The following is a 12,753-nucleotide window of genomic DNA, read 5'->3' as shown; positions in this document are numbered from 1 at the left end:
CAGAAAATAAATCAGTAGGAATACATTTGGGAAGAAACATGTTTTGTGTGATCAAACAATATGGTGAATGCACAAATTTTTAAAATTTATTATAGTAGAAACATATTGTCACAACTCTCCCTCAAAATACTACCCCTCATTTTGAACACACTTATCCCATCATTCTCGCCACTTTCTGAAGCAGTTCTGGAAGTCTTCTTTTATGAGTGTCTTTAGTTGTGCTGTTTTGGCTGCCCTGATGTCCTGAATTGATTCAAAACACTTACCTTTCATGGTCATTTTGACTTTGAGGAAAAGCCAGAAGTCACACAGAATCAGATCCAGTGAATAAAGTGGATGAAAACAGATTGTAATTTTAATTTTTAAAATATATATTATTTTAATGTTAATTAAAATTGCAAAAATTACATATGCATACTTCACTGTGATTCTTTTATATTATTAAGTTTATCGGTACAAATCAGATATACATAATGATCACATTCATCACATGGAATTTGTATGTGTACATGATATCTCTTGATTATATTTTTCCCATTCCCCTCCTCTTCCTTCTACCCTCTTATTATTAGTTACAAAAGCTTTGTTTCTATTTTATTTTTCTTTTCTCTTTTTTTCTTTTTCCTTCCTTTCTTTTGCTCCCTCCCTTCCCTTGAGCCCCTTCCCATTTGAACATTGTCTTCCTCTTTCACAATATCTATTATACATTTTTGCCCTTATTTACACTTTCAGTTTCTCACACCAGAGAAACAATGTGATACTTACACGTCTGTCCAATTTATTTCACTTAAGAGTATGGTCTCTAGGTGCATCCATTTAGCTATGAATGTCTCAAATTTACACTTCCTTATGGCTGAGTAGTACTCCATTGTATTAAAAAAAAAAAAGCCACATCTTCTTTATCCATTCATCAGTTGATGGGCATTTAGGCTATTTCCAAGATTTAGCTATTACAAACTGTGCTGCTATAAATATGAATGTGCATATATCACTGTGATATGATGCTTTCAGTTCTTATGGGAAGATACCCAGAAGGGGAATAGCTGAGTCAAATGGAACCTCTAATCCTACTTTTCTGAAGAATCATCACACTGATTTCCAAAGTGGTTGCACCAGTCTACACTCCCACCAGCAGTGGAGAAGGGTACCTTTTTCTCCACAGCCCCGCCAGCATTTGTTATTGGTTGATTTCTTGATAATAGCCATTCTTTCTGGAATGAGATGGAATCTCAGTGTTGTTTTCATTTGCATCTCTCAAATGACCAGTGAAGTTGAACATTTTTTATATATTTATTTGCTGTTTCTACTTCTTCATCTGAAAAATGTGTATTCATCTCAGAGGCCCATTTTTGGAATGAGTCTTTAAATTTGGGAAAGTCTTTTTTTCAGTTCTTTATATATTGTAGATATCAGTCTTTTGCCTGAGGAACAGCTGGAAAAAATTATCCCACTCTATTGGTTGTCTCTTTACTCTGTCAGTGATTTCTTTTGCTGTACAAAGGCTTTTTAATAAGATGAGATAGATTCCAGTTGTTGATTCTTTGTAATATTTCCTGTGTGATTGGTGTTTTGTTCATAAAGTCTTTTCCTACACCTATGTCTTCAAGAGTTTCACCTATCCTCTCTTCCAGTAGATTTAGTGTTTCAGTTTTAATATTTAGATCTTTGATTTTAGTTTAGTGCATGGTGAGAGACATGGGTCTAGTTTTAGTCCTCAGCATGTAGAAACCCAGTTTTTCCAGCACCATTTATTAAAGAGGCTGTCTTTCTTACAGTGAAGGTGTTTGGTCACTTTGTCAAAGATAAGATGGCTGAGTGTGTTTGGGGTTGTTTCTGCATCTTCTATTCCACTCAACTGATCCTTGGATATGTTTTTTTACCAGTACCATGCTGTTTTTATCACAATAACTGTAGTATAATTTCAGATCAGAATTGTGATGCCCTCTGCCTTGCTTGTGTTGCCCAGAATTGTTTTTGCTATTCTAGGTCTCTTCTGGTTCCAGATGAATTTTAGGAACATTGTATCTTGTTCTATGAGGAGTCATCCCCAGAGATACAGGGATGGTTCAATGCACACAAATCAATAAATGTAATACACCATATTAACAGAGCCAAGGACAAAAATCACATGACCATCTTAATAGATTCAGAAAAAGCATTTGACAAAGACTAACACCCATTCATGATAAAAAAAAAAAACCCTACAGAAAAATGGAATAAATGGCCTTTATCTCAATCTGATAAAATCCATCTATGACAAACCAACACCCAACATCATACTAAATAGACAAAAACTGAAAGCTCTCACTCTAAAATCAGTAACAAGACAAGGATGTCCACTATCACCACTCCTATTCAATATTGTTCTGGAAATAGCCAGAGCAATGAGACAAGAGAAAGAAATAAAAGGAATAAAGATAGGAAACAAAGAAGTTAAATTATCATTATTTGCAGATGACATGATACTCTACAAAAAGACCTCAAAAATTCTACCAAAAGACTTCTAGATTTAATAACCAAATTCAGTGGAGTAGCTGAATACAAAGTTAACACTCAAAAATCAATTGCATTCTTGTACACAAATAGCAAACACTGAGAGAGAAATTAGGAAAATCACACCTTTTACAATAGCATCAAAAAAATGAAATATTAGGAATCAATGTATAAAGGAAGTAAAAGATCTTTACATTGAAAACTACAGTGCTCTGAAAAAGGAGATCAAAGAGGATATCAGAAAATGGAAAGATATCCTTTGCTCGTGGGTAGGAAGGACCAACATAGTAAAAATGGCCATACTCCCAAAATTGTTATACAGATTTAATGCAATCCTAGACCACAATGTTTTTATTTGACAGAAATTGCTATGAACATTTAATCAATGAGATGTGATTGAAAAACACAGTAAATTTTTAAATTAAAAATTTTATTACAGTGAAAGACACATTTCCATTAATCTCTCTCAAAATACTCTTCCTCGCTTTGAACACACATACCATTATTCTTGGCAATATGACTTTTAATGTAATAAGTTTTCTTTATTTACACATTTGCCATATTTTTTAAACACTTCTATTTCATTGAGGATCTGTGGTATGTCCCACATGATTTGGGAACAGATTTATAATCAAGTTTTCAGACAGACTGGATGTAGGATCTGTACCCTGAGGGAAGACCAAACTGTCTCTTGAAACTCTGATATTATGAGGGAAATCTCTGAGTAAAAGGCTCAGTTGCGCCCTTGATCTTAATTAATGTGTGTGACTTCATTGCTCCGTGCACATCATTGGTTTAAAGTGTAGAAGTGATATCTAAAATGTTTAAGACCTTAGTCAAACCTTCACCCTGGAAAAAAAATACTGACCTTCCTCTTTACAAACATATGTAACCAAGCAGAGGGATTGCTGCCAATTTAATCACTCTGTAAAGTATTGCCTGGATGCCCAGAATTTAGTCTTAACAATGTTAGAAGAAGCTTTCTTATTAGAAGTGAACAGTCACCACATATATATGATGGATGGGCGATATTTACCAATGTGGGTTATTGGTCACCACCTTCTGTCCATTTTCATGTGGATAAAGGTTTCACGTTTCTGCTTTCTTACTCATTTTTGTTGGCATTGCTCTTTTGCTGTCAGCAAAAGAGAAGAAAAAAGTGCAATCAATATGACCCCATTTAAATCCCTGACAGAAGCTCTCATTGTGGCAGCCACAGGCTCAGGTACTCAGGCATCTGGCTGCAGCTGTAAACCAGGGAAGCTCTCTCTGATGGGGAAAAGAGCACCAGAATTGGAGGCAGGATGCCTGCTTTCAAGTCTCAGGTTCTAATTCACTAATGGTCTCTTTGGCAAGCACCTATGTCCTGTGAGTCTTACTGGTCTTATCTGAAAAATGGACAAAATACTGCAGTCCCTGCTGCACCACAAGATTGTTTGGGAATTGTGACCATAAAGGCCAAGTAAAGGGCTGTAGAAACCATAGGGATATTATATCCCACATGCCACAAACCCAGACTGCCAGGCTTTTCTTCCAGACCATATGTCTTTCATCTACTCTTCCTCATGAATTTCAAACTACCAGCAGCTGCTGGGGCAACATTCTTAATTTTTCTTTTCTCTTTGCAGTGCATAGTGTGGGACTGGGACTCCAATGGCAAGCACGACTTCATTGGAGAATTTACCTCGACATTCAAGGAGATGAGGGGAGCAATGGAAGGGAAGCAGGTACACACACCATCTGTGTCATAACCCCAATCCTTAGCACTCAGCTACAAATGACAAAGACAAAACATCCATGTATGGTTCAGTCTGATGAAAAGGCAGTACAGTGAAATTTGATTCTAGTGTAAGCCCAACCTACAGTGTTGTGGGGCCTTGATGGAGACACTACCCCCAAATGATGCAGTTCTCCGTCAATAAAATGGATGAGAAAATTTCTAATTCCCTTTAGTTGGGTAGTCTTGGAAAAGTAACTTAATTTATCTGTGTCTTATTCTTCTTGCCTAAAATGTAAAGGTGAGAATTGTACCTATCTCACAGGATTTTTTTGAAGGTTAAATGACCACCTAGCTAGCACTTCCATAATACTGGTTGTTTGCAGTAGTATCCTTTCTAGTTCTATATTTATGTGATTTGGTAACATATATAATACATTTAATGCTTTGGAGAAATTATTTGAATCCACCAAATTTTTATTATGGGCACCAGGTTTTCCTATACTTCTGTAATTTCACTCTTCCACATTTGATACCAAGACAGGTACCCAAACACTACCAGGTACCACAAAGACATATTGCACTAACCCGAGACCTGAACCCTTTCTGTGTTTCTCTCAGATACACACACCTTGGGTATCAGTCAGCTACTGTCATCTGGGCCCTGACCTTGCAGGCTCTTCTACCATTGCAGTGTTTGCCTCCCATCTTCCAGTTCCAGTACCTGAATCTCTCCTGAGAGCTTTCTTTGGCTGCTGGAGCCTCTCTTGCCACTCTCCAAAGCAGCCAGGAAGTGTGGAAGGAGGTCTAACACTCTCCAGGAGGTAGCCCTCAACAAAAACTAATGAGTATTGGGATAGAAATACTCTAGCTCCCTTTCCCTTAGAGTGGGAGAATTCTGAGGTTTGTGCTCTATGTAGCTTCCCTTAGTTCCCTAGGAGGAATGACTTTCATTGTCTATAATAGTAACTGACTTAATAATATTTCCTTCCTTGGCTGTCTTCTCTAATTCTCCATTCCTGCATTGGTGCTTGCTGGTATTACCTTCCAGATGACCTGCTTTTCCTTATATCCTGCCTAAGAATTTATCTCTAGGGGAACTCAACCTAAGATACTTGTGATTCTTATTTTGGAATCCACTGTCCCAGTGGAGCAGAAAGGAGGAACAGCTCAGGGACTGTTAGAAAGGTCTCTTCTCTTGAAGAAATCATAATTAGAGGGGCAAGGGGAGAGGAAGGGGAGGGAGGAAGGGAGTGGCCTTTTTAAAAGTATTGCTGGAGATTTTCTGATTTCAGATTCCATTTTGACTCTTTTCTTTCCTTCATCAAAGAATCCCAGATTTTGAAGGAGTCATAGAGTCTGCTTAGCTAGTACTGGATCTCTCTCTTCCATAACATTAAGTAGTTGCTCAGTCCGTGATGGAATCTTCTCCTTGAGGAGAATCCACTGTGTAATCTACTGCTGAGTAATCAATTACCCAAAACTTCATGTCTAGAAAGAACAGGTATTATTTCCAGTTTCTAGGTTGACAGTTTGGTTGAGACACATCCTTTCTGTTCCACATTCTGCCCACTTGGCTCTCAAGCATATGTACCTCAGCAGGGGAGATGGCCAAGACCTTCCCCTCCAAGTGTCAATTGGATATCTGCAGAACTCTTCCTCCCTCTGCCACTTCATTTGTCACTATGAATAGTAGTAAGCATTTGTATGTGCCAGGCACTAAATTAATTAACAGGCTAATCATTTAATTTCCATGATAATCCTGAGATAGATATTAAAAGCCCCATTAACTGAGGCTCAGAAGAGTCAAGTAATTTGCCCAAGGTCACACAGCTAGGGAATGAAGGCATTAGAAGTTAAACCAAGCAATCTGATATCCGAATCTCATTCTCAATTTCTTACCATTCCCCTAGATGCAGGGGTTACCACCTAGAGACCACTTGTCAGCCCTTCAGTGCAGTGTATCTACAGCAGCACCCAGGGGCTTGGCCTCGTGGACTTCTCCAGAGCAGGCTCTCACGCTGTGGCTCCTCTTATTGCAGGTGCAGTGGGAGTGCATCAACCCCAAGTACAAAGCCAAGAAGAAGAATTACAAAAACTCAGGCATTGTGATTCTGAATCAGTGCAAGGTACGTGCCCAACCCTCCTATGAACCGAGGATGACCTCAGAGGAAGCATTCTCATTATAGGAAAGGGATCAAGGGAAGAGAGAAAAAGGAAGTGGGGGGGATCAAAAATAATCAAGATATATTGATATATGGACAAATTCCTCAAAAAAAATTAAATATTATGCATCACAGACTAGTAAAAAGAGTTCAGGCTGAGTGGTCACAAGGAGAGAATGTCACAAAGAAGTGATTTCTTAAAAATAGAAATCAGAAATTCAATATATTAATGGTCGTTAAAGAGAAATGTAACCATAAGTGATCTTGGAGCTGTGAGAGCCTAATACCATTATGCTGTCTCCAAGGACAGTCGTGCCACCAAAGACAAGAGGGTCCCGGTCACAAATCGGGCTTTCCTCTCCTGAGGGTAGTGCCAGAGGAAGACCTCAAATGGGCAGGAAACATTTCTAGACATCTACCGTGTGCTTCCCACCGTGTTCATTGCTCTGTACGTGGTGCCTCACTCATGCTGAAGGGGTAACCTGAAAACAAGACAGTGGAAGAGCATTGAAGAATCCAGTAATTCCTCTCAAGGGGCTCAAATTTGTAGAGAATCCTACATGTTAATAAATGAACTTTTAAAATCACATCCAGGAGTAATTCTGCTGCTAACTGAGTACCTACTATATAAGACTAATTATAATAAATTCTGTTTAACTTTTATCACAACCCTGAGATTTCCTACCTTCAGCTAAGGCAATACAAGCAGTTCAGAGTTACACAGGTGGTAGGATTAAGAACCGAATTACTGAGCTATTAGCTCATGTCTGTCTGACTCTACCACACAGGGCTTAAATGCCATCACATTACATACACACACACAAACACACACAGAAATACACACACAGATGCACCTCAATTTATCATAGGATTACATCCCAATAAACTCATAGTAAGACAAAACTGCATTCAATACACATAAATTACCAAATATAGCTTAACAATATAGTGTACTAAGTATTGGCCATGTGACTAACTGGAAATTGTAACTCTCTGCTGCTACACACCACTGAGAAAGTGTTACACTGGATATCCCTAGTCTGAGGAAATATCAGAATTCAAATTTCAGTCTTTACTGAACGCATATCAGCTTCTGACCATCATAAGGTAAAAAGTCATAAATCAAACCATCATAAATTGGAGAATGACTGTGTGTGTGCATCTCAAGGTCCTCCCAGACTAGTCTCTCCATTACATCCAAAAGCTGCTGTATCACACTTTAGATTACAAAATAGTAAAGAATAAGACTGACTGGTCTGGCTTGGGTCACATGTCTACCCACGAACCACTCACTGGGACTAAGGGATAATGTGTTATCATTGGCCATTTGGGTCATTATATTAGTCCTGATGTTTTTCTTTTTCCTGTATTTTTTTGATGCTCTGACATCCCTGAGCCTGTGGGCTCAAGGAGGGACTACTTCTCCCATGGTTACCTAATTCCTGGAGAGTAAACAACTTTCTTCCTAGCATGCCTTTGATATGCAGAACAACCAACCTCAAGTCCATAATTTCACCCACCCTCTTTACTAATGCTGACCTACCACACCAGTTACTGCCCTGCTTTATATCACCTTGGGGGCCAAGTATCGAACAACTAGAGACCACTCCTGTAGCTCAAAGCTGGCTGAAATAATTCAAAAGCATCTAGTCCTAAAACTTCTTAGCTCCTTACCTGGGCTCACCCATTCCTTTCTGTGAAAACCTTGTAATAGAAAGCCTTTTATACAAACTTTCCCCTCTCTCCTGCTTCCTGTTTGACCTTGGTGTTTCCCATGTGGCCCTCCTCTGTAGCATGACAGTCTCCTATTATTTGAGAAGCTGTGAATAACAAACTCTTCTTACAAAGGCTTTGTCTTGTGTCATTCATCTTATCATTCCTGTACAAATCCAGTCCTGGGCGTGTTCAAAACATCCATGTGCCCAGAGAAGCAGAAGAAAAGATCTAAATGAGCCAATTCAATGGTTATCTGTCTCCTTAATGTGACTATACAGATATCTGTTTGATCTTCCACAAGTTAATCTTACAACTCAGTGCTCAGGAACAATTGTGATTCACTCACATCCAAATTCTTTTTTCCTGCTTTCAGACAAGCATTGTCCTAAGGAAGCCAAGAGCAGGCACTATTCAGAGGGATAATTGAACCTCAACCCTCAGAAAGTCTGCCTATGATTGTGCCACTGTCTCTAAGAAACATCCCTAAGCGTCAGATAGAATCTGAGCAGTAATGGAAGAAGTTACTGTCTGTCCAGATAAAAGGATCCAAACTGTAAGGTCTATGACTGCAGCTACCATGTCTGTTTCTGTCACCACTATTTCCCTAACATCTAGTACATAGTGGGTGCTCAATGAATGCTTGATGAATAGATGAATATCACCAAGAGCTAAGTAGCAGAATCATAAAGAACCAGAAATTAAGATCAGAAACCAGTAAGGTACATGAGAAAGCAGATGGTGGTCACTGGCAGAAAGCGACAGCTATCCTAACTTCCAGTGTAGAAGTAAAAGGATGAACTATCCAGTCCAGACTTCCATAATATGAATCCCAACTCCATCACTTACTATGTGATCTTATCTTTCGTTTTCTCCTCCATAAAATTGGTAATTACACCCAATAATAATACCATCTTCATAGGATTGTTCTTAGAATTAAATAAGATACAGGATATTAAGTACCCAGAATACAGTAAGTGCTCAGTAAATACTAGTCATTGTTCATGGCAGCGGAGGAGTTTAACTGACTGGAAATTGTCAGTCAAAAGTTTCTCACACAGTTGTATTTTACGGCCATAATCTACATATTAAAAATGTTACCAGGACTGAAATCTAGACATAGACAAGAAAGGCTAAATAAAGTTAAGAATGAGAGAGCCTGCTGCAGACAGGTAGGTCTGTGCATGCCCTAACTTGGTCCTGAGTCGCATGGAAGATGCCGAATCACCCCACTGCAGATAGGCAGGTCTGCCCACGGCCTATCTAGATCCGGAGTCGCACAGAACATGCCGAATCAGCCCCCTCCACAAAGGCAGGTCTGTGCATGCCCTACCGAGGTCCTGAGTCACGCAGAAGACGCCGAATCACCCCGCTGCAGACAGGCAGGTCTGCCCACACACTACCGAAGTCCCCAGTCGCTCAGAACTCACACCGAATCAGCACGCTGCAGACAGGCAGGTCTGTGCACGCCCTACCGAGGTCCTGAGTTCTGAGGAAGACGCTGAATCACCCCACTGCAGACAGGCAGGTCTGCCCATGGCCTACCTAGGTCCTGAGCCTCACAGAACATGCCGAATCAGCACACTGCAGACAGGCAGGTCTGTGCATGCCCTACCGAGGTCCTGAGTTGCGCCGAAGACGCCCAATCACCCTGCTGCAGACAGTCAGCCACCTGATTCCACACTACAAAGACTCAGAGGACACCAGACCACCAGACCAAGGTACTGAGTCCCACTGTTCCCGGCCCAGAGGTAGGGGCTTCTGAGCCGTCGTCCCACTGCTCCTGGTCCAGAGGAAGGGGCTTCCTGGTCACCATCCCTCCCACTGCTCCCAGCCCAGAGGAAAGGGCTTTTGGGCCACCTTCTGTCCCGCTGCTCCTGGCCCAGAGGAAGAGGCTTCCGGGCCACCATCCCTCCCACCGCTCCCGGCCCAGAGGGAGGGGCTTCTGAGACATCATCCCACTGCTCCTGGTCCAGAGGAAGGGGTTTCCCAGCCACTATATCTCCAGCTGCTCCCAGCCCACAGGAAAGGGCTTTTGGGTCACCATCCCTACTGCTGCTCCTGGCCCCTGTCCCACCTCGCCTAGCTCAGAGGAGGTAATCCGTGCAGACACTAACAGTCCCTTGCCCCAATCAAAATGAGAAAACACATAAATAAGTCTCAAAACCAGACTTCCAGATCACCTACAGCAACCCCAAAGGGAAATGAGATGGAACCCTCTGATACTCAACCACCTGGACCCACTGAACTGGCAACAAAAGGGGATCTGGAAAAAATGAAATCAGAAATAATTTCTCAGATAACAGGAGAAATTGTGCCCCTAGTGCAAGACATGATTAATAAATCTAGAGAGGAGCTGAGGAACATGATGGAATCCCAACATAAGAAACAAATGGAATCCATAAAACAGATGCAAATAGATTTCCAGGACATGAAAAACTCCATTGAAAGTCGACACAGCAGAATGAGCCAATGTGAGGACAGAATTTCAGATATAGAAGATAAGATTGCAATTAGTGACCAGGAAAAGAAAAATTGCTTCAAAATTATAAGGGAACATGAGAAATCAATCCAGCAGCTGCTAGATGATGCAAAGAAGAATAACATAAGACTGATTGGGCTCAATGAAGAAACAGGAGAGAGTGGAGATGACATAAAAAATCTCTTCACAGAAATAATGGCAGAAAACTTCCCAAGCAGGGGACAAGAGCTTGACATACAGATAAGTGAGGCATATAGGACTCCAAATAGCCTTGATCAAAAAAAATCTACACATAGGCATATAATTGTTAAGATTCCAGAAACTCAACAGAAGAACAAAGTTCTCCAAGCAGTGAGAGAAAAGAAACAAATCACATACAAAGGAAAGCCCATCAGAATCACAGCAGACTTCTCAGTGCAAACCCTCAAGGCAAGAAGAGCTTGGAGTGATGTATTTCAAACCCTAAAGGAAAACAGCCTCCAACCCAGATTGATGTACCCTGAAAAACTATCTTTCAAAATGGATGGAGAAATAAGATACTTTCATGACAAAGAGCACCTTAGCAAGTTTGTGAATAACAAACCAACACTCCAAAGAATTTTACACAATAGCCTAGGAACAGACATTGAGGATCACAACCCCAGGAAGCAAAGCAGAATGAACCCATCTGGCATGACAAGAAATTAAATGTAAAGGGGGAGAACCCAACAAAAACAAAAAGTCATGGCAATGACAAGTCAATATGTTTCAGTTATAACCATCAACATTAATGGTCTCAATTCACCAAGCAAAAGAAATAGACTGGCAGAATGGGTCAAGAAGCAAAATGCAGCAATATGCTGCATACAAGAAACACACTTAATTCAACAGGAATCTCATAGACTGAAAGTTAAAGGGTGGAAAACAGTACTCCATGCAATGGGAACCTGAAAAAAAGCAAGAGTAGCTATCCTCTTGGCAGATCAAGTAGATTTCAAACAAACACTGATCAAGAGAGAGGAAGAAGGACACTACATCCTTATAAAGGGAAGAATCCAAGAGGAAGAGATGACAATCATAAATATCTATGCACCAAACACTAGTGCACCCAACTATATAAAACAAATACTAATGGACATGAAAAGTCATATATGCATTAATACAATTGTAGTGGGGGACCTCAACACCCCACTGTCACAAATAGATAGATCAACTAGACAAAAAATAAGTAATGAAATACTAGAACTCAATCAAACTCTTCAACAAATGAACTTCACAGATGTTTACAGAGTGTTCCACCCCACAAAATCAGAATACACATTCTTCTCAGCTGCACATGGGTCATTCTCCAAAATAGACCACATACTCACACATAGAACATGTTTAAGTAACTGCAAAGGAATTGAAATTATCCCCTGTACATTATCAGACCATAGTGTGATGAAATCGGAGATCCATAGCAAAAGAAACTTTAAAAATTTCATAAACATGTGGAAATTGAACAACACACTTCTGAATAACCAGTGGGTCACAGAGGAAATTAAAGAAGAAATAAGACAGTTCCTTCAATTAAATGACAATGATAATACAACATATCAGAATCTATGGGACACAATGACAGCAGTCTTACGAGGGAAATTCATAGCACTGAATATGCATATTAGGAAAACAGAACGAGCCCAATTAAACAACCTAATGCTGAACCTCAAGCTTCTAGAAAAAGAAGAGCAGGACAGCCCCAAAGCTCATGCAAGGGAGGAAATTATAAAGATCAGAGGAGAAATCAATGCAATGGAGACTAAGAGAATGATGCAAAAAATTAATGAAGCCAAGAGTTGGTTCTTCAAAAGAATCAATAAAATTGAGAAACCTTTAGCCAACCTTGTCAGAAAAAGGAAAGAAAAGGCCCAAATCCATGCAATTAGGAATGAAAAGGGTGAAATTACAACTGACCCAGCAGAAATCCAGAGGATCATCAATACCTACTTCCAGAAGCTATATGCCAATAAGATGGACAACACAGAAGAAATGGACAGATTCCTAGATACATATGAATTACCAAAGTTGAACGAAGAAGACCTAAAAATTCTGAACAACCCAATATCAACCAATGAAATTGAAAATGTAATTACAAACATCAACTAAGAAAAGCCCAGGCCTTGATGACTTCACTGCTGAATTCTACAAGACATTTAGAGAGGAGC

The 12,753-nt window shown here is 40.0% G+C and overlaps 1 protein-coding gene across 2 annotated transcripts in view; it reads left to right on the top strand.

Moving 5' to 3' along the window:
• Window positions 1-12,753, top strand: part of Cpne4 (copine 4) — a 535,814-nt gene that overhangs the window by 478,652 nt on the left and 44,409 nt on the right. For both annotated transcript variants that reach the window (XM_087186153.1, XM_004834230.3), the window contains exons 8-9: window positions 4,122-4,220; window positions 6,253-6,339. In XM_087186153.1, the coding sequence (XP_087042279.1) occupies window positions 4,122-4,220; window positions 6,253-6,339 (186 nt within the window). The remainder of the gene's footprint in view (window positions 1-4,121; window positions 4,221-6,252; window positions 6,340-12,753) is intronic.

Source organism: Heterocephalus glaber, unplaced genomic scaffold (genome assembly GCF_053883595.1).
Source record: "Heterocephalus glaber isolate CG9 unplaced genomic scaffold, H.glaber_assembly_v1.0 deba00001504, whole genome shotgun sequence".
Lineage (NCBI taxonomy): Eukaryota > Metazoa > Chordata > Mammalia > Rodentia > Bathyergidae > Heterocephalus > Heterocephalus glaber.
The sequence above is the reverse complement of the archived record's forward strand: the minus strand, read 5'-3'. Positions and strand labels throughout refer to the sequence as shown.